Here is a 20,477-nt window from a genome sequence, read left to right as displayed (position 1 = left end):
CTTTTTCCATTTTCTTTTTTCATTCTGCTTGCTCTAGTAACTCGAAAAATTCCTCCACTCCTTCCTTAGGAGAACTTATTTGCACTTATTTGCATAAGTGCAATTAAGTTTCATTGTCCATTTCCTCATTTTGAAGAAGTTTATGAGTTTGCCTGAAATTTAACATCCTATACTTATTATTTAATAAGATCTCACCTGTTTTTTGTGTTCTATGTCTCAGTAATGCTATTATGTCCACTTGGTACTTTTGCAATTCTTCTGCAAGTCCAATTTTCTTTCCATTAATACTTCCTTATAGTAATGGTTCCTATCTTCAATTCAATTGAAATCCATTGGGGTTTCCCCATGCAGGTTCGAATCCTGCCAACTGCGCCATTTTGTTGTGTCGTCCTATCTTGCTGACTGATCCAATTATGATGGTTAGTTGAGCTTATCCTTACTTCTTTAAATTCCGTTTTTTATTTGCCAGAAATTGATTATTACTGATCCGAATATAAAGAAATTTATATTATCCTGCACCACCTTATATTCAGATTAGTCTATATAATATAGAGGAATCAATCATCAACTAACGTTAGCAATCTTACTTTTTCTACAGGCCGAGGTTAATATTATCATTTAAGGCTTTCGCGAGGTCCGATAAATTCAAGATAATGCAATTCAATAAATCCAAAATATCTCTGAGATACAGGTATCTATTCGGTTAGGTTTTAAGTTTAAAGCTACAAATCTTAGATCTTATTATTCAAGACATAAGCATTTCTATCACAACTTGTTTCTATTCTACGAGACAAATCAAGTCATCTATACATCAATTTAGTTCTAGTACTAAAAAAAAATACAATGCAATAGGTATCAAACATTCAACTCTCAGTTCTCTATATTCTGCCAATTAATAGAAAATAGTTTTCACAATTCAAAGTTCCAGAATTCCAATAAATATTTTTATAGTTGCAGTTCTCTAATTCACTTCTAGTCTTCTTCTTCTCTCTTCTTTGGCGCATCAATCCTGTCTTGTGACTTCCTTTTTATCTCTTCATAACTCTTAGCACCAGTTAGCATCATTATGTTATTTATATATGAAATTCTTGGTCTGCCTCGTGGCCTCTTTCCTTCTACAATCTCCTCCATTATTTCTGTAATCAGTCCCCCATGCCTCAAATGGTGTCCAATTAGGCTTTTTCTTCTCTATAGTCTATAAACACTTATAGTCTATAAACACTTAATTGAATCACAAGGAAGTTATCAATTCAAGTGGGGAAAACACTTTAGTGCTTCATTCATTCGACTATTTATAGTTAAAGGCAATAGCTAGGGTTAAGATATATTAGGCAGAATTAACTTTCATTTGCTTCACACTGGATGTAAAAAGGATAAGTCTTATCAGGTTACAACTTCTGCACATTGAATTCACTTAGGCACATTATCAAAATTCCTGCTAACTAATTACCGTGAGGAAACACAATTCAAAGAAATCTTCACTATGTTAACTGAAATATTAAACACAGAGCTACATAAGTGTTGACACATTAGATTTACGTCATGTACTAATTCCTTATCTTCCACTATGTATTGACTTCAGCTCTGCAGCTTTCTTCCTCTAATCATTAGGAATCTATCGTAATATCAGAATTCCATAGAGGTAGTTTTTAATGCCTATTTATTCCCGGTCCTTTTCTTGTCAATTATTCCACATATCTCAACTTTCCTCTCGTTACCACGACCAGTGTCCTCGCTGTCCCTAAGCTTTCTCCCCCTTTTTAACTTTCATTTTCCAATTAACTGCGCTTATTCTTCCCGCCAAAATCTGGTTCTAGCCCGTTCAGCTTACATCTACAGGTTTCTCTCCATATCATAGCCATTTCACATTCTCAGCACGCACTAACTAAAAACAGCTCTGTTTCTCCTTTACTAGCCAATCAAATTCAATCAGAAGAATTACATAAAATCGTATCAGCAGAATTCCACATTTTACATTCCTTTTTTTAGAAATAACAAATAAAGAAATAATCTGTAATTCACATAAAATACATATAAATATGATAAATACAAATTCTTATAATATATATGCATAGCTTCTTATAATATTAACATAGGAATAAATAAAATAAATTGAGTGACATTATAATACAGAGTCCTTTCAGTACTAATACATATTCTAGATTAAATAATTAAACAATAATAAACAAACTCAAAGTAATTATATGAATAATAATTCAAATAATATTTACAAGTTGCTTAAGTTATGGCAGATTATGTTAAATGTGAATGAAGTATTATAATTCTCAAATATCTTCATTCACAATTTAACAAAATTTTGTTGGAATGTCCTCGTTCTATTTGACTGTTCTAATTACGTTGGTTTGTTAAACTTATCCTTATCTCTTTGAATTCCGTTTTTATTTGTTAGTTGTTGATTGATACTGATCCGAATATAAAGAAATTTATATTATACTGCGCCACCCTATATTCAGATTAGTCTATATAATATAGAGGAATCAATCATCAACTACATTTATATTATCACTTTTCTACAGCCGAGGTTAATATTATCATTTAAGGCTTCTGCAAGGTCCGATTAATTTTATGAGCGGTGCAATGAAGGAAAATCAGGCAAACACCAAATTGAATTCAATAAAACAAAACATTTAATGCAGGGTTATATAACATGTACATCTAAGCATAACTTTCTATACAAGATAATCCACATGAACAAATCCAAAATATCTTTGAGATATAGGTAAGATTAAAGCCAAGTTCACAGATCTTATTCTTCAAGTCATAAGTATTTTTATCACAACTTGTCTCTATTCAATGAGATAACTGAAATCAAGTCATAAGTATTTTTATCACAACTTGTCTCTATTCAATGAGATAACTGAAATCATTTATACATCAATACCAGAACAAATACAAAGCATTGGGCATCAAACATTCAACTCTCAGTTCTCTATATTCTGCCAATTAATAGAAAATAGTGGTCACAGTTCAAGGTTCCAGAATACACAATAAATATTCTTATAGTTGGATTCTCTAATTCACTTTTAGTCAATAAACACTTAATTGAATTACAAGGCAGTCATCAATTCAAGGGGGAAATACTTTAGTGTTCATTCTTCTGACTATTCATAGTTAAACACCACAGCTAGGGTTAAGATATGTTAGGCAGAGCTAACTCTTATTTGCTTCACACTGGATGTAAAAAAAGGATAACTCTTACTGGGTTACAGCTTCTACACACTGAATTCACTTAGGCATATTTTGAAATTCCCGTCAACTATTACTTTGAGGAAACACAATTCAAAGAAATCTTCACAATATTAACTGAGATATTAAATATGGAGCTACACAAGTCTTGACACATTCGATTTAAGTTATCTGCTAATTCCTTATCTTCTTCTATGTATTGACTTCAGCTCGGCATTATTCTTCCTCTCCTTTAGGAATGTATCGTAATATCAGAACTCCTTAGAAGTACGCGTGGATAGGCTTATGTGTTCGTCAGACATGTTGTAATAGGTTTCACGGTATGATAAGAACACTATTTAGAACTACTTCCTTAGAAGTAGTTCTAAATGCCTATTAATTCCCGGTTTTTTCTTAATCAATTTACGGCATTTCCAAATCCCCTTACTGCCACCAGTTATTGACTCCTTGCTGTCCTCAATGCTTCCCTTTTTTTTTTACTTTTGTTTTCCAATCAAATATGGTTATTCTTTCCTGCCCAAAATCCAGTTCTAACCAGTTCAGCTTACATCCTACTGGCCTCTCTCCATATACATAAACATAGCCATTCACGTTCTAAGCACGCACTAACTAAAAACAACTCAGTTCTCCGACTATAACCAATCAAATCACATCAGCAGAATTCCCTTTCAGAAATAACAAATAAAAAAATAATCCGTAGTTCACATAAAATACATTTAAATATGATAAATACAAATTCTTATAACATATATGCACAGCTTCTTATAATATTAACACAGGAATAAATAAAATAAATTGAATGACATTTTAACGCAAAGTCCTTTCATTACTAATACATATCCCAAAATTATATAATTAAACAATAATAAACAAACTCAAAGTAATTATATGAATAATAATTTATAAGCAAGAGACTAACAACAAATGATATTTAAAAGTCTTGCTTAAGTTATGGCAGATTATGTTAAATGTGAATGAGGTATTATAATTCCCAAATATCTTCATTCACAATTTAACAGTACTTTCACAATTTCCATTCTTCTGACATTGTTTTTATTCTTCTCCTTCTAGATATTGAGTTGGAGCTTGTTCCAGTTACTTATGGTGAAGAATGATGTCAGTGATGTGAGTCTGGCTTCTTATCCAGGTGTTTTGCTTCTTATCTTTTAATGTGATTCCTAGCATCAACTTCTCCATTTTTCTTTGAGTTGTTGCTAGTTTATTTGGCAGTGCTTTTGTTAGAGACCAAGTTTCACAACCATATGTGATGACTAGAAGTATACACTGTTTAAATGTCTTCCTTTTTAAACAGAGTGGAACATCATTGTTTTGAAAAATGTTTTTCAATTTTCTGAATTGAAAAGCAAGGCAAGTTGAACTCTCCTATTTATTTCCTTTTGGAGTCCACAGCTTAGATCAATGAATCTAAATCTTCATTATAACTAATTGATTAATTTACAGCCCAAATAATCAAAACTCTTGACTTGTTCGACTGTTTTACTGTCTAATTCCTATTTTAGTTCAGATGAGCATTTTTTTCCTTTAAATGACATAGTTTAGTTTTTTCTTGAAAGATTGACATATTATATTGTTTTATTATTAAATTCAGTTTATATACAGCTTTTTGTAGATTGTCCTCAGTTGTTCCAAGTAACACTTGGTCATCTGCAAAAAAGTAAGGTCTCTAAGATAAAATTATTTTCTAATTAGTAATTTGAGGGTGAATATAGGATCCATGCAAGATATTCCTTTTCTAAAGCCATTCTGTTCTCCATTTATAATTTTTACTAATAGGGTTGATTTTGTTCTCTGGTATTTTGGCATATATCTTATAACCTGTGCTTAATAAACTTATCCCTCTGTAGTAGTTGTCATAGTTATTGTTACTTCCTTTTTTAAATATGGAAATCAAGTTGCATGGTTCCAGTCATTGGGTATTCTTCCAGTGTTATATTTTTGTTTATTAAAATAAGAAATCTTTGGTTAAATTTATTCCTGTATATTTTATAAGTTCTATTGGAATTTTATATTATCCTGATGATTTTCCATTTTTCATTTCTTTTTCAGTACTTCATTTAATTCTTCTGACATAATGTTATTTGGGAAACTATTGTTAGTTGCATTTTTAAAAATGTCTTTTAAATAATAATTCTGACTATTTCCTTGTTAGAGTTTATAATACTAATATGTCCATCATCGGTTGTCTATGTCTCCAATATCCATTGCTTCTTTTGTTTCCTTCTGTAAGAACTTCATTGCTTTTGGGTTGTTGTTTATATATTTTATTTTCTAATTTAAATTATCCCAGATTTTTCAACAACAAATAAAATCTCATCTTCATTTTGTTTATTAACAAAGAAATATCACTTTTTACACTTTGAAAACTACAGTATCCTTGAAACATACCAGTGAATACAGTCACCTCTCACTATAGAAAATTCACAGAGACCATAAAAATAGTTGCTTATAAAGGATAGTTTGCTAATGTTAATTTCCTTTAGAAGAGTAATGTGCTACCTATGATTTTACGAAGACTTTTCAGTAGTTTGTTACAATGTTGATTGCCACAGTGAGAATCATGTATATCTGGGAGATACACACAACTATCAATAATGTCACTAACAAAAATAAATTTGAAATGAATACTTTTCTCATAAAAATATCAATACAACATGTTGTCAACTGGTCTCACTATTCAACTCAAAATTATGCTGCATGCAAAAAACTAATTCAAAAACAAAGTTTTCAAAAATTCATTTTCCAGGTGATTTTCATGCTCATGTTGGTGTGACAAGCCAAATTCCCATATTCTGAAACATTCCCTACATTGACCCTCTAGTTGAGACTACTGATCTAGGCTTTAGCCAATCCATGATGTTATAGGTGGGTGAGATTATCTTAAAGTCAGTGGAGCAAACTGTTTTATATGGCTAGTTGATATATTCAACTAACTAAGGAAAATCAAATACTAAAAACAATTTACATTTAAAACTGCATGTGCATTCAGCATGGGACCAATCAAATAAAATTTAAATAAAATGTTTCAGATACTTTGTTGGAAGTTTTTCCACTTGGTTATACTATAAATTAAAGATACCAAGAAATTATATACTTGGGTAAAGGATTAAGCCAAGTATATAATTTCTTGGTATCTTTAATTTAAGTTACAGATACTTTGATTTTTTCTTTTGCTACCTAAAGTGATAACAAATATAGAAATGATGGATAGGAAGTTTAGTCTCATAAGATACACTGCAAAAGTTATTAAGTGTGTGTAAGGGATTGCTGCAATTATTGAAAAGGATGATAAGTAGAAATAAAGAGTTTATTGTCCCATTTACAAAACCTTGACAAGGCTGCTGTGCCCAATAGCAATCCTTCTCCTTATCTGCTCTTCAAATATCAACTTCAGCCCATACGAGATCAGTTTACCCAATACCCTGCAAATGTAAACATGCTTTTATTATGCCAAAACAAGAGACCCAAAATCGGAACTGCTAAACATAAGGATTACACCAAGTTCAACCAGAACAGTCATTCACATCTTACAGAACATCATATGAAAATCAACTACGCAATTTTTTGATAAAGGACTCAGTCAAATGGTGTATGCCAAAAGCAAGGTTATAGTCGCACGTGTTACGAGGTAGCAGCGAAAAAAGATAAGTTTTCATTATAATTTATTATAGTTTTACTTTAAATTTACAGGAAGTGGAGAGATTGCACTTTGGGGAATTTGTACTTAAACGTAATATTTTAGTATAGTTTGTTAGTATTTTTTGTGCAATGTTTAAATAATGGTGGCAGCCACAATTCAGTTTGCCAATGGCTTTTCACCGAGTCCTTTATCACTTAAGGACTACATTCTGCATGACATACTATGGAATTTTGTGGTATGCAGTGCTTGTGGCATGTACACACATCCTGGCAGTTAAAAATGTGGCAGGTGAGAGACAAAGGAATGCATGTTTATGTAAAATATAGAAAATGGGAAGAACTATGTGATTTATAAATTAGCATAACAGAACAGCATTTCATCAGAAATGGATAAATACTGACTGAGAGATCTAACAGATAAGCTTAGGTGTTGACGGTTATTCGTGACTTATTTTTCACGGTATTAACAACACCACACAATTTTATAAAGAGATGTTTTATTAACGCTTATATTTTGCTGATTTTCAACTCGGCATCATCAGAGCACAACACACTTGTACACGCAACAGTGAGTTTCACTCACAACAGTGAGTGAGTGAGTGAGTGAGTGAAACTCACTGTCGCGTATACAAGTGTGTTGTGCTCTGATGATGCCGAGTTGAAAATCAGCGAAATATAAGCGTTAATAAAACATCTCTTTTATAAAATTGTGTGGTGTTGTGAAAAATAAGTCATGGACTGACTGAGAGAGAGACAAGTAGCATGATTGAGAGTGAGGAAAATAAACGGCATGTGAATAAGAATATAAAAGGTGGGAGCGTAGTAGGTTTGAAAGTTGGTGTAGTTTAGGAAGATGATGTTGTTTGGGAGGATGAATGCCGAGTAAGAGTAGGTAGATTGCAGAGACAGAGAGATATACTGAAAAAAGAAGTGGAATGTATCAGGAATGAGTTGAGAAGCATGAAAGAAGAGATTAGGAGATTGAAAAAAAATGAATGCAAAGAGAATCAGAGTAGGAGTGAGAGAGAGTTATGAGAATGATAAAAATGGAGAAAATAGGAGAACCAGTGAAAGAGAGGAAATGAGAGAAAGGCAAGACTTGGGGATGAACAGATGATAGGACAGCAGGAAAGTGGGAGAACAAGGAAAGAGAGTGAGGGATGGAGGTGAGTAAGGAAAAAACATGGTGGTAAGAGGTGCGATGTATGGTGACTCGATGATACATGGTGTGCAAGATAGAATGCCAGAGGAGTGTCTGCCTGGAGGAAAGAGATAGATAGACCAAGTATGGCAATTAAGAGAGGTGAAAGAGTGACTTGAGAGGCAGTGCAAATTGAATCGCAAGAGATCTGGGATTCATACTTGAGGTTGTATGGAAGAAGACAGAGAAAGATAGTGTGTTGCCAAGGTATAATAATTCAGAGCTACAGAGAACAGCGTTCTCTGTAGCTAATGAATAGTATAACATTATAATGAATAGTATAATGAATAGTATAACAGCCAGAATGTGTCGAAAGAGAGGCTTGGATTATGTGGATACATGAAGAGCATTTGAAGATCAGAAAGGAACTGTATGCGAGAGACAGCTTATATTTGAATAAGGAAGGATGTGGGCATCTGGAGAGAATGTTGTCCTCTGAACAAGTCAGTGTGTTCAATGCAGGGAACTAGAATTATCAAGGGTGGTCTCTTGTGGGAATAGTTGCTTGAGAGAAGAGGGAATACACTGTGAAATGCTGAATCTGGAGGAGATAATGACAAGTGTATGTATATATACATACATACATATATGTATGTGTGTGTGTGTGTGTACACACACACACACACACACACACACACACACACACACACACACACACACACACACACACACAGTGACAGTGCCTGGATGATTCTTTATACAAATGCCAGGAGTATCCGGAATAAAGGAAATGAATTCGCGATGCTAATAACCTCAGCCTGTCCAAAGATTATTGGGATCACTGAGACATGGGTGACAGAAGATGACATACTGATAGGAATAGAAGTAGCAAGGTATGGCATTTTTCGGCAGGAGAGGAAGGGCAAACATGGTGGTTCAGACTGCTTATGATAAGTGATGAGTTGTGTCCTGTCAGAGTGGAGGATTTTAATAGAAATGGCACTAATGGTTTTGAGGGCATGTGGTGTGAGGTGGAGGTGGGCAGGACAGGATATTTAGTGGGGTGTTGCTATAAGCCAGGGAGCATATAGGATGAAGAACCAGGCAGCTGAGCTTGGTGAGTGCAAAATGAATGATTGTTATGGGAGATTTTAACTATAGCAGTATAAATTGAGAAGAGGAAACTGCATGTAGTAGTAATAAGATAATGGAATTTCTGGAATTCTTGAGAGACAAATGTTTTAGACAACATGTAGAACAAGGAACACAAGGTTCAAGAGCTTTGGATTTGGTCATGGCATCAGAAGATTTAATTATAAATGAGATGGCATCTTTGCCTCTGGTTGGAGATAGTGACCAAGTGGCTTTGACTTGGAAAATGAATAGAAATGCAGGAGCATCAAAGAGAAAAGATCATATGTGGAATTATGTGGAAGAAAGAAACAGAGTGGTAAGAGGTATGATGTATGGCGACTCGATGCATGGTGTGCAAGACAGAATGCCAGAGGAGTGTCTGCCTGGAGGAAAGATAGATAGTCCAACTATGGCAATTAAGCAAGGTGAAAGAATGGCTAAGATGATTGCGATGGTGGACACAAATGACTCGAGTCTTTTGTGTCCACCATCGCAGTGTGAATCGCGTTGCAAGAAATCTGAAATTCATATTGGGGCAGTTTCATGGATAGAGGAATTGAAAGGGCGAGATATCGTTAGTTGAGAACTGGAAGGAATATTTATTAGCAGCAATGGCAAGTTGCATACCATAAATGAAAAAGAGAACACAATCTGACATAAAGTGGATAACAAACAATATCAAATGGGAGCTGCAGGTGAAAAAGAGATTATGGAAGAGGTATAAAGAGAGGAATGGAGAGAAGATGCATGAAGAATATAAGACTCAGACCAGGTTGACTAATATAATAAGGAAGGCAAAACTGGAATGTGAGAAGAGATTGTCCCTGAGCTCCAAAGAAAATCCTAAGGAATTCTTTTATTATGTGAACAGTAGGAGGAGGAGGAGGAATGATTTTGGAAGAATAACACTGTTGAATAAAAATGGGAGTAGAGTGACCAATGCAAAGGACATAGAGGAGTTGTTCAATGAACATTTTATTAGGGTATTTCATCCTAGAGAAGTAGGTTTTAATATTAAAGAGATGGGGAAGGTTCGAGGTTTAGAAGTGCAAGAAGAAAATGTGCTTCAAATAGTGAGTACTCTAGATGTCAATAAAGCAATGAAACTGGATGAGATTTTGTGCCAGGGATTTTAAGAGAATATGCTTAAGAACTAACAGCTCCATTGATCTGGCTTCTAAATGAGATTCTGGCCATGGAAAGATACCCAAGGAGGAGAAGGAAGGTAAGATAATGCCACTGTATAAAGGGTGGTAATTAGTTTACGGAATTAACAACGCATATAAAGTATATTAATTAAAGGTAACTTTAATGAATAACTTCTATATTTTGGCAACGTCACATTGCCATCTTCAGGAACATAAAGATATGGTATGTGCACGCAGGCACTAACAAAAGCAAATGAGGAAGAAAGCAAGAAACTAATATTGTTCCTAAAGTCCTAATGGTGCCCTCTGGTGGGCTAATTTGGTTGTCTTGGTAGTTGGGCTGAAGTTCTCATAATGTAAGTCTCCCAAATTTGGGGTAGTTTCATGCACCCAAATTTGTTGAGGTTAGGAACGTTTTTTAGAGCTGCTGATGATTCCTTGAATAATCTTTCATATTTAAACTTGCTGCAGTGTATTATTTTGTTTTCTTCCAACGAATTCTATGGTGGGTATCCAAGGCATGGTCTGCCAGCCCAGAGCGGCTGTAATGGTGAAACCGGATGTAGTCTTTGGTGTTCTGAAATCCTGATATTTGTTGTTCTGCCTGTTTGGCCAAAGTAGGACAATTTACAGCTGCAAGGGACCTGGTATACACCCGGTAGATCTAGGGGAAGTGGTTGGTATTTGGTAGAGTGGATAAGGGATGCCAACTTTTTATATGGTCTGTAACAGGAAGTAAGGTCATATTTTTTGAGGATATTGGTTATTTTCTCAGAGGTGCCCTGGATGTAGGGGGGGATGGTGATAGATTTGGTGTAATCTTTCTTGTGGATGGGGGGGGAGGGTTGTGGTTTACTGGTTTTAGTATTTTTTGGATTTTTTTGGGGGTTATAGTCATTGACTAAGAAAGTGTTGTGGATGTGGTTTAGTTCAGTAGTTAGGGCCTTGTCATCTGAGCAGATTAATTTTGCCCTGTTATATAGTGTTTTTATAACCCCATATTGTTGTGGGGGGGGGACTACTGGTGAATGTATCTGCCAGTATGGGTGGGTTTTCTGTAAACAGAGAAAACCAAAGATCCATCAAGCTGGCGAGTGACTAAAGTGTCTAGGAAGGGAGAGAGTGTTGTTTTCCTCTTTTTCTAAGGTGAACTGGACTCTGGGGTGTTGGTTGTTTAAGTGTGTTAGGAAGGAGTGGAGTGAGTCTGAGCCATGTGGCCAAATAGCGAACACATCATCAACGTAGCGAAGCCATATGGTTGGTTTTTATGGAGCAGAAGCTAAGGCTTTTTCTTCAAAGATCTCCATAAAGAAGTTGGCCAAGGTGGGGGAGAGTGGCGAACCCATGGCTGTCCCCTCTATTTGTTTGTAGAATTTTCCCTGTCAAACAAAATAGCCTGAGTTCATTGTGAACTGAAATAGGGCTGAGATATCGGGAGAAAATTTAGCTTGGATTAGCTCTAAAGTTTCCTTGAGTGGGACATTTGTGAATAAGGAGGGGACATCAAAACTGACCATTATGTCAGTGTGTTGGAGCGAGAGGTTTTCTATACTGGCTTTAAATTGGGCTGAGTTTTTTTATGTCTGATGGTGTGTTGCCAGTATAGTGTGTGAGCGTTTTGGCTAAATGTTTGGCTAATTTATATGTGGGGGAATCAATGCCATCCACTATGGGACGTAATGGCACATTTTGTTTATGTATTTTTGGGAGTCCATATAATCGGGGGGGGGGGGGGGTTCTAGAGTTATAAGGTTTTAGTTTGTTAGTGACTTCCACAGGCCAAGAAGTGACTTTCTTAAGGAGTCTGTGGAGCTTAATGTTTTAATAAGCTTAATGCTTTAGTATTAGACTGTACTACTTACCTCCCTAGTGAATATAATCCTACCAGCTCTCAGATTAGAACTCTCCATTAGAAATCCCCTAGACCTACCTGGTGAATACCAGGTCCCTTGCAGCTGTAAATTGTCCTACTTTGGCCAAACAGGCAGAACAACAAATATCAGGATTTCAGAACACCAAGACTATATCCGGTTTCACCAGTACAGCTGCTCTGGGCTGGCAGACCATGCCTTGGATACCCACCATAGAATTCGTTGGAAGAAAACAAAATAATACACTGCAGCAAGTTTAAATATGAAAGATTATTCAAGGAATCATCAGCAGCTCTAAAAAACGTTCCTAACCTCAACAAATTTGGGTGCATGACACTACCCCAAATTTGGGAGACTTTCATTATGAGAAGTTCAGCCCAACTGCCAAGACAACCAAATTAGCCCACCAGAGGGCACCATTAGGATTTTAGGAACAATATTAGTTTCTTGCTTTCTTCCTCGTTTGCTTTTGTTAGTGCCTGCGTGCACATACCATATCTTTATGTTCCTGAAGATGGCAACGTGACGTTGCTGAAATATAGAAGTTATTCATTAAAGTTACCTTTAATTAATATACTTTATATGCGTTGTTAATTCCGTAAACTAATTACCAGTTATGTATGACCAACGTATAAGCCTTGCTACTAGAATGTATAAAGGGTGGTGTTAGAATGGAAATGTTAAACTATAGACCAGTTTGTATGTCAACAGTAGTTGTTAAGATTTTGGAGAAATTAATGAGGGATTGAGCACTGAGCAGATAAGGGTAATGTTATTGGTGATAGGCAGCAGGAATTTGTTAAGGGGCATTCTTGTTTTAATAATCTGATTGCCTTTTATAAAGTGACAAGAGAAGTTGATAAGGGAAATCCATATTCTGACATTTTTTTGAATTTTACAAAGTCATTTGATAGGTGCCATATGATAAGCTGATATTTAAGTTGCAGTACATGGGTTTGAATGCCAGGTTAGTGAATTGGATTGGGGATTGGTTGTCTGATAGATATCAGAGTTATCAAGGAAGCAGAAGGTTACAAGTGGAGTCCCACAAGGCTCAGCAATGGGACCTGTATTGTTTAATCTTTAAATCAATGACACTGTTAACAGACTGCAGAGGGGGAGGGGGGATATTCAGTTGTTTGCAAACGATGTGAAGCTGGGAAGGGTTATTAGTAATAGTGCACATGTGATAGCACTTCAAGAGGATTTGAATAAACTAAGCAGATGGGCAGATGAATGGGAATATCAGTTTAATTCAGCTAAATATATAGTCTTGAAGTTTGCAATACATCGATGGGAGACTGCATATTCTTTTGGAGGAAGTAGAGGAGGCAAGAGATCTTGGTTGTGATAATAGATAGAAACCTGAAATTAAGGGAACAGATTGCAAAGTTGGTGAAGGTAACCCAGAGGATTGCTGCAGTACTGAGAAGGACACTGACCAGCAGAGATAAAGGCGTTGTCATACAAGTGTATGACAACTCATTTATCTCTTGTACCAGTGTATAAAGCCCTGATCAGACAACAGAAAACTGGACTGTTGTGCTCAAATTTGGTTCTCATGATTTGAAGAGGATAAATTAACTTTGGAAAGGGTGCAGAGGCAAATAAAACAAAGATATCAGGACTGTGTTAGTTATGAGCAGAGACTGAGGGAATGAGGAGTGCAAAGTTTGGTAGATAGAAGAAGAAGGAGAGGTATTATGATTGAGACATTTAAACTGTTGAGAGAAAATTACAGAGTTGACACCGGGGAGTTCTTAGGTTTGGTGAAATAAGGGACCATCCCTCAAAGTTGAAAAAGGAAGTCAAGAGGATAAGGAGTGGTTTCATTGCATAGAGAGTGGTTGAACCATGAAATGCAGTATGATAGAGTGGAGAGGTAATGAATGGTGAATAAGTTCAAGGAGTGGTATGACAGACTGTGTTTTCTAAGGTGGGCTCCTATGATGAGTCTCATGACTCCATGAAGATTCTGATTCATGATGATGATAATAATAACAGTAATGTGACTTTGCATAAACAAAAACATATCTGAAAAACTTTTTCTCAAATTGCTTGCCTTGAAGACTACAAACTCAATGAAATTCTCTAGATGAATTTGGCAAATTTCATGAATTCATATTTTCTTCTGTCAGGCTTTCTTACCATATAGTGTCTGCATGCACTATTCCTTGATAATGTTAATTTCACTTTGGTAAAATAGGCTTTTTGCATGGAAAGTGATAGGTGATTGGAATGCATTGCCTGATAGTAGTGATTGCATTTAAGTCAGCTTCAAATGACATCCACCAGGTGGCTCTCTTTAGGATTGTAGGCTTCATATTTTCCTCTATCAGTCTCTCTTACTATATGTGTCTGCATGCATTGTTCCTTGACGATGTTAATTTCACTTTGATAAAATACTGGAAATAGTAATTAAAGTTTTTTAGTTAATTATATCATATCAGGTGTTCTCATGTACTTGTTGAACCAATATGGTTTCTTGTTTTCAAATTACTAGCATGAATAACATGACAACCTCAGCAACACTGTGAAAGTTTTACTCACATAACCTAAGATACTTCAATTCTAATTCTTCATATTTGAAAAAAAGTAAAAAGTCATTCAAAATTCATATTTAAATTGTAATTTAACATTCCATCTCATAACTCTTCTTTATTTCAGTGTCTATGAAGAATATTACTACAACAACATTTTTGAAATTATCTAAACACTTTAAAAATTTGCTACAATCCTACTTCTCTCTCTCTGTCTCTCATTGTGCAAATAGAAAACATGTGTCCATCTTAATCAACATAAAAATAACACTATCCAACGTCTAGAATACAAATTTTCATTTAGATAATTATTTTGTGTAGCAATATTCATTCATATATAGAAATGCTACCTTCCTGCTATCTCATTATTGTTTAGTTTTGAACAGTAACATATTTAAGTGTCCCCCCCCCCACCGTAGTGCAATTGAAGAATGATAACATATTGCACTTTGACTGGAAAAGGCCTAAGTTCAATTCTCTTCGTTACAAGAAAAATCTATACAAGCTTTTCCATTTGAAAGTGAGTTAGTCGATCTACAGAAGAAGAAACAGGATTTTTTCTCCTAGAACTTGGGTTTTTCAACCTGCGTGCAAGCAAATTGACCTTCAGAACACACAATTTACAGACAAAAATACTGTTTGTAGTGAAGACGGGTGACAGATGGCACTGATAGTAGTTGTGGTAGCATGAAAATTAAGAATTAAGTATTAGGGAAGACAGTTAGATATGTGTGTGTAGCAGAGTGGAACAGAGTGTCATCATGCAATGAGTCCTTAGACTCCTTGGACATGACACATAACAATAATAATAATATTTTTATTCATTCACACATTTTTAGATTTTTTAGATAGGGTGCTAAAGGGTCAAATATGTATAACTGGAAGGAGACCTCCAAGTAGCCTTTTAAGGAATGTGGAGAACCAACTGGAGCTTCTGACTTAATGTTCAATCTTCACCTTCTTGTGGTGCACCCTATTAGGCATCTACCTAGGTACTGAATGAAAAAGGATGGTCAATTTGGAATTTAGCCTACCAAATTATATTCTTATTGGCTTAAACCACAATAAAAATGATGTACAACATGACAAAATTTCATGCCAGCTAGGGCATTGCCCCATTAAACAAGGCCCCCAATTGTTTTGGCCAGGGAACCAGGGTGAACAGTACAAACTCAGCTACTAGAACAAATCCCCAAAACACATCCCAAATTGACATTAGCGGAGTTCAAGATTAATACTATCAACGAAAAAGAAATGGAACTAGCAGAAGAAGTGGATAAGTACCAGGTCAACATAATAGGCCCGACTAAAAAAGAAGACAAAAACAGGTGAGATCTTTCTAAGCAACAAATACAAAATGTTATATTTAGGCATTGCATTCAACTTAATATGTGGATGATCTTCTTGAATGCCAGTCGATATAAAGTAGAGTGATATGGGCAAATATTGAAACAGGGAACTGGACAATGAGACTTTTGTTGCTATGGTTCCACAGAAGGTTCTACTAAGGAAGAAATAGGAATTTTTTGAGGCATTAGAGAAGACAGATGACACAACAAAAAAAGGAAAAGTTCATTCTTGTTGGAGATCTAAACAGCAGAGCATGAAATGATTAGCAGACATATAGAAACGTTTTCAGGAAATTTGGAGAAAAAAGTAAAACGAATAATAATGGCAAGTGCTTGCTAGATTTTTGCTCAGGATTACTTATTACTAACACCCTGTTCCAACATAAAAATATGCACAAATTCACACAGAGAGAAGATGCAAAAAATAAGAACAGTCTCACTGACTATGCTGATAGTAATGTTTTCCCATGAAACCGAAAGTGATCAGAATTTAGTTTTAAGCAGGAATAAATTGAATTTCATATTGAAAAGAAAAGTGTGTAAGAAAGTTTTAAAAGGAATCAACACCATTGAAGAAAAAAATGAAATTGAAGCAAAATATTCTGGAGGCTATTGAAAAAGCTTAGAATAATGGAGGAAAAAGTACTGTAAAAAGAATCAAATATGATAAACAGGTCATGAAAAAAAGCAAAAAAAAAAAAAAAAAAAAGATAAGATATTCTAGATGTCTTGAGTAATTACTTTGAAAGCTCACTAAATAAAACAAGCAGTGTCATCAGGATGGTAGAAAACTCCCAACAGGAATGTCAGAAATACATATTCATACCTGATGAAAAAAAAAATCATCAACAACCTGAAATGTGGAAAGGCAGCTGGAGTAGATGAAATTCAACAAAAAATGCTCAAATATGGGGGGCATAAAAGTTTTACAGTGGTTGTACTGCATCAAAAGGCATAGTCAGAAGGTCAAATTCCCAATAGTAAAGCCTCCTAGCACCCATCAATAAAAAGTGAAATAAACTGAATGTGAGAATTACGGAGGTATTTCCTTACTGAGTGTTCCTGATAAGATTTATGCAAGTGTACTTGAGAAACAGCTAAGAAAAATTGTGGAAGGAAAGGTTGGTAAAGAACAACCTGGATTCAAGTCAAAAAAGACAGTGTCAGGATCAGATTTTCACTTTAAGACAAATAGCATCTCCGTAGCACAACTGGAAGAACGACGGTACGTTGCGCCCTTCAATTGGAAAAGGCCTACACTCGAGTCTCGTCATGACGGGAGGAATCTTTATATGGATTTTTTCAATCGAAGGTGAGTTAGCCGATCTCATACGGAAGTAGCAGGGTTTTTCCTCCCGGAAACTCGGGTTTTTCATCCTGCATACAGACAAATCAGTCCTTCAGAACGCACACAATTTACAGACAAAAAATACTAGCTGTGGTGGTGGTGGGCAGTAGATGGCACTGATGTAAATGATTGGTAGCAGAGGTTCGGTGTAGTGGTGGAGATGGAGAGTTGTACGATAGGTGTCCTCCCGTGATGAGTCTTCAGACTCCTTGGAGGTGTCACGAATAATAATAATAATAAGAGTTGACAAATTTTGGGAACATAACAAGGATTTGTATTTAAGTTTTGTAGATCTACAAAGGCATGTGACAATGTGCCCAAAGGAAAGCTCTTCAAAATGCTACGGTTATATTGTGTAAATGAGACATTATCTCAAGCAATAGACAGCCTCTATGTAAGCTAGAAGCCAACAACAAAGTAAATCTAATATCAAAATTAGCTCTTTACGTTCTGCAGATGATGTATGTTACACTTCCGAGTAAATCTAGTACAAGTCTGCAAGATTCCCGGACTAAACTGAATAACTTATAATAAATTTGGTATGAAAATCAGTAATAAAAAGATAAAGACAATGAAAATAAGCAGAAACACAGAAATATCAACTGTATTCTGAAAATAGTGAACACATATAGAACAAGTAAAACATTTCAGCTACTTTTTAGTGAGGATGGGAAATAAATATGGAAATAGAATAAAAGAATTAGTAAAGCTGGTAAGTCAGCTAAATAAATTTATATGGAATAATTAGCTGTATACAAGCCAGTGTTCAAACCAGTTTTACTTATGAATCTGAGAGCTGGGTTAGAAATAAAACACTTGATCAAAGACTGAAGACCACAGGTATGTGAGTTCTGAGAAAGATTAGGTGAGTGAATAGATGGCATCAATGGCAGTATCATATTAAAAATTAGGATATTAGGAAAGAAATTGCCATTGTTAGCATTCAGGAATGTGTTAGCAGAGCTAATCTCAGATGGTATGGTCACTTAAATAGAATGGGAGAGGAAAGATTAACAAATCAAATGTTTTTTGCCATGACAGGAAAAAGACAAGAGGAAGACCAGATGTAGGTGAACTGATACAGTAAAAAGTGTGTTAAAAGAATAGAAATAGAAAACTAGATTTTTTGGTGTTGACTGTTGAGCAGGTCTAGAAAATGTCCATGACTCCAGATTAGGAAGATGTCATCTATATCAACAGTCAACTCCCAAAAATCCAATTTACTGTAGAATTAGAGATTGATCTCTCTTCCATTTCTTCCTAGATGTCAAACTCGCTCATGTATCTGAGAAATTAAAAATCTCTATTTACACGAAACCCACTCACACCAATAGATATCTCCATGCACGGTTCCATTACTATTCACCTCAAAAACTTGGCATTATTACGATAGACAAATATGCTTGCTTCCTTCTCTATGAAGAAGATATTAACAAAGAACTTCAATTTCTTCTTAAAACCTTTCAGCAAAATGGTTATTCAAAACAAACAGTTAATAAGCTACTATTTAATCCACCTCCTCACCATATTCAAGATAGAAATAGTGAAAAAGGCTATATATCCCTACCATATATCAGTTCCATTTTGAAAAAATTAGCCAAAGTTCTTTAAAAATATAACATCTGGGCTTCTGTCACTCCTATCCTTAAATTACATTCCTTGCTCAGTACACCCAAGCAAAAACACAACAACCTGAAATATCCCAGTGTTTACTGTATTTAGTGCAACTGTAACATGCCTTATTTTGGTAAGACAGAAAAATCCATCAAATTATGTGTAGAGGAACACCTATGGCAGAACCAGAGCAAGTGTGTTGCTGAACCACATCCTGAATTCTGCTGACACTAACGATAAAAAACTCTATCATTCATCCAGTCATATGGGAGATCGGAAAATATCTTTCGATGCTATGATGCACTGGAAAGAAGAATTGTAGAATCTAAAGAAATCATCCTCCATCCAGTACATCTCAACCCTAACCTCAGCTATAATCTCTCAGACTGTCATTACATTGCTATCCAATTGGATATGCGCATACATTCATGAGACCTTGAATGTATGCGCACATCAAACAATGAAGAGATACACAGAAAAGATTTAACCATTAATACGTTAATGCTTTAATTATAGATTTTTTTCTCTCGCAATGTTTGTTGGTAGTTTCCTCGTGTTATGCACCCGAAGAAGTCTTCTAAGAAGACCAAACCAGTTGTGCAGTTTACTTAAATTAAAATACTATATATATATATATAATTATTAACATTTATTAAATTGACAAATGACAAAAAATTGTAAAAAATTTCACCTGTGAAGATTGGCTTCATTGTCTATCGAACGAGCAAGTTCTTCCCAAGTTGTTTGTGAGCTTCTGTAAAAGAAATGATTCTATAATTTTCATGAATGACATTAAGAAATTAAGTAGATAGTAAACAAAGAAAACTGAATAATTCTGGATTTACATGGAAAAGCAAGTTGCATTAAATATTACTTATCATTTTCTTTACAAATCTCCTGAAATTGATAGTTATCCAGGGATACCAAACTGTTATGAAAACTACATTCGCATAATATTTGTGATATTAACAGCACAGCTCTTCGATTAAATTCCAAGAAAATACAGAGCATCATCTGGTTTACTACATTCTTCATAAATTCATTCAGTGTCTGAACAATTACCACTGCAACTGAAAACGCATTAAATCACCTCTTAAATCTCCATATAAAAAATTTCTAAAACTATCGCTTACTTCATTTTGCAACTTTTAAGGATGTCTTGTTATTCTAGTAATTTACTCTCACCAAATTTTATATATGTGTGTGCATGTATGCTGATGTAGAATTTTTTTGTAATATCATGAGATCTATTCAAATGTGAATAATTTCCAAAACATAGAATAATTATTATTAAATGATCTCCAAGGAATCTGGACACCCACTGTGGAAGTACTAACTCAAGCAGCTAAATATCAGTGACAATGCATCTTGACTTGTTCAAAACATATTTGGGTAACACATTCCACTCACCAATCTGCCTGTAAAAAAATCTATTCCTCATCCCTTCTCACAACACCCATATAACCCA

The 20,477-nt window shown here is 35.0% G+C and overlaps 1 protein-coding gene across 4 annotated transcripts in view; it reads right to left on the bottom strand.

The window, feature by feature from the left end:
• The window catches only part of LOC150100364 (nostrin-like), a 398,805-nt gene that overhangs the window by 296,273 nt on the left and 82,055 nt on the right, over nt 1–20,477 (bottom strand). For all 4 annotated transcript variants that reach the window (XM_090402920.1, XM_090402918.1, XM_090402919.1 and 1 more), the window contains exon 4: nt 19,701–19,763. In XM_090402920.1, the coding sequence (XP_090259046.1) occupies nt 19,701–19,763 (63 nt within the window). The remainder of the gene's footprint in view (nt 1–19,700; nt 19,764–20,477) is intronic.

This window comes from Typopeltis vanoorti, chromosome 13 (genome assembly GCF_054136105.1).
Source record: "Typopeltis vanoorti isolate ZY-2024b chromosome 13, IOZ_Tvanoo_1.0, whole genome shotgun sequence".
NCBI lineage: Eukaryota > Metazoa > Arthropoda > Arachnida > Uropygi > Thelyphonidae > Typopeltis > Typopeltis vanoorti.
This window is presented reverse-complemented; position numbering and strand designations above follow the sequence as displayed.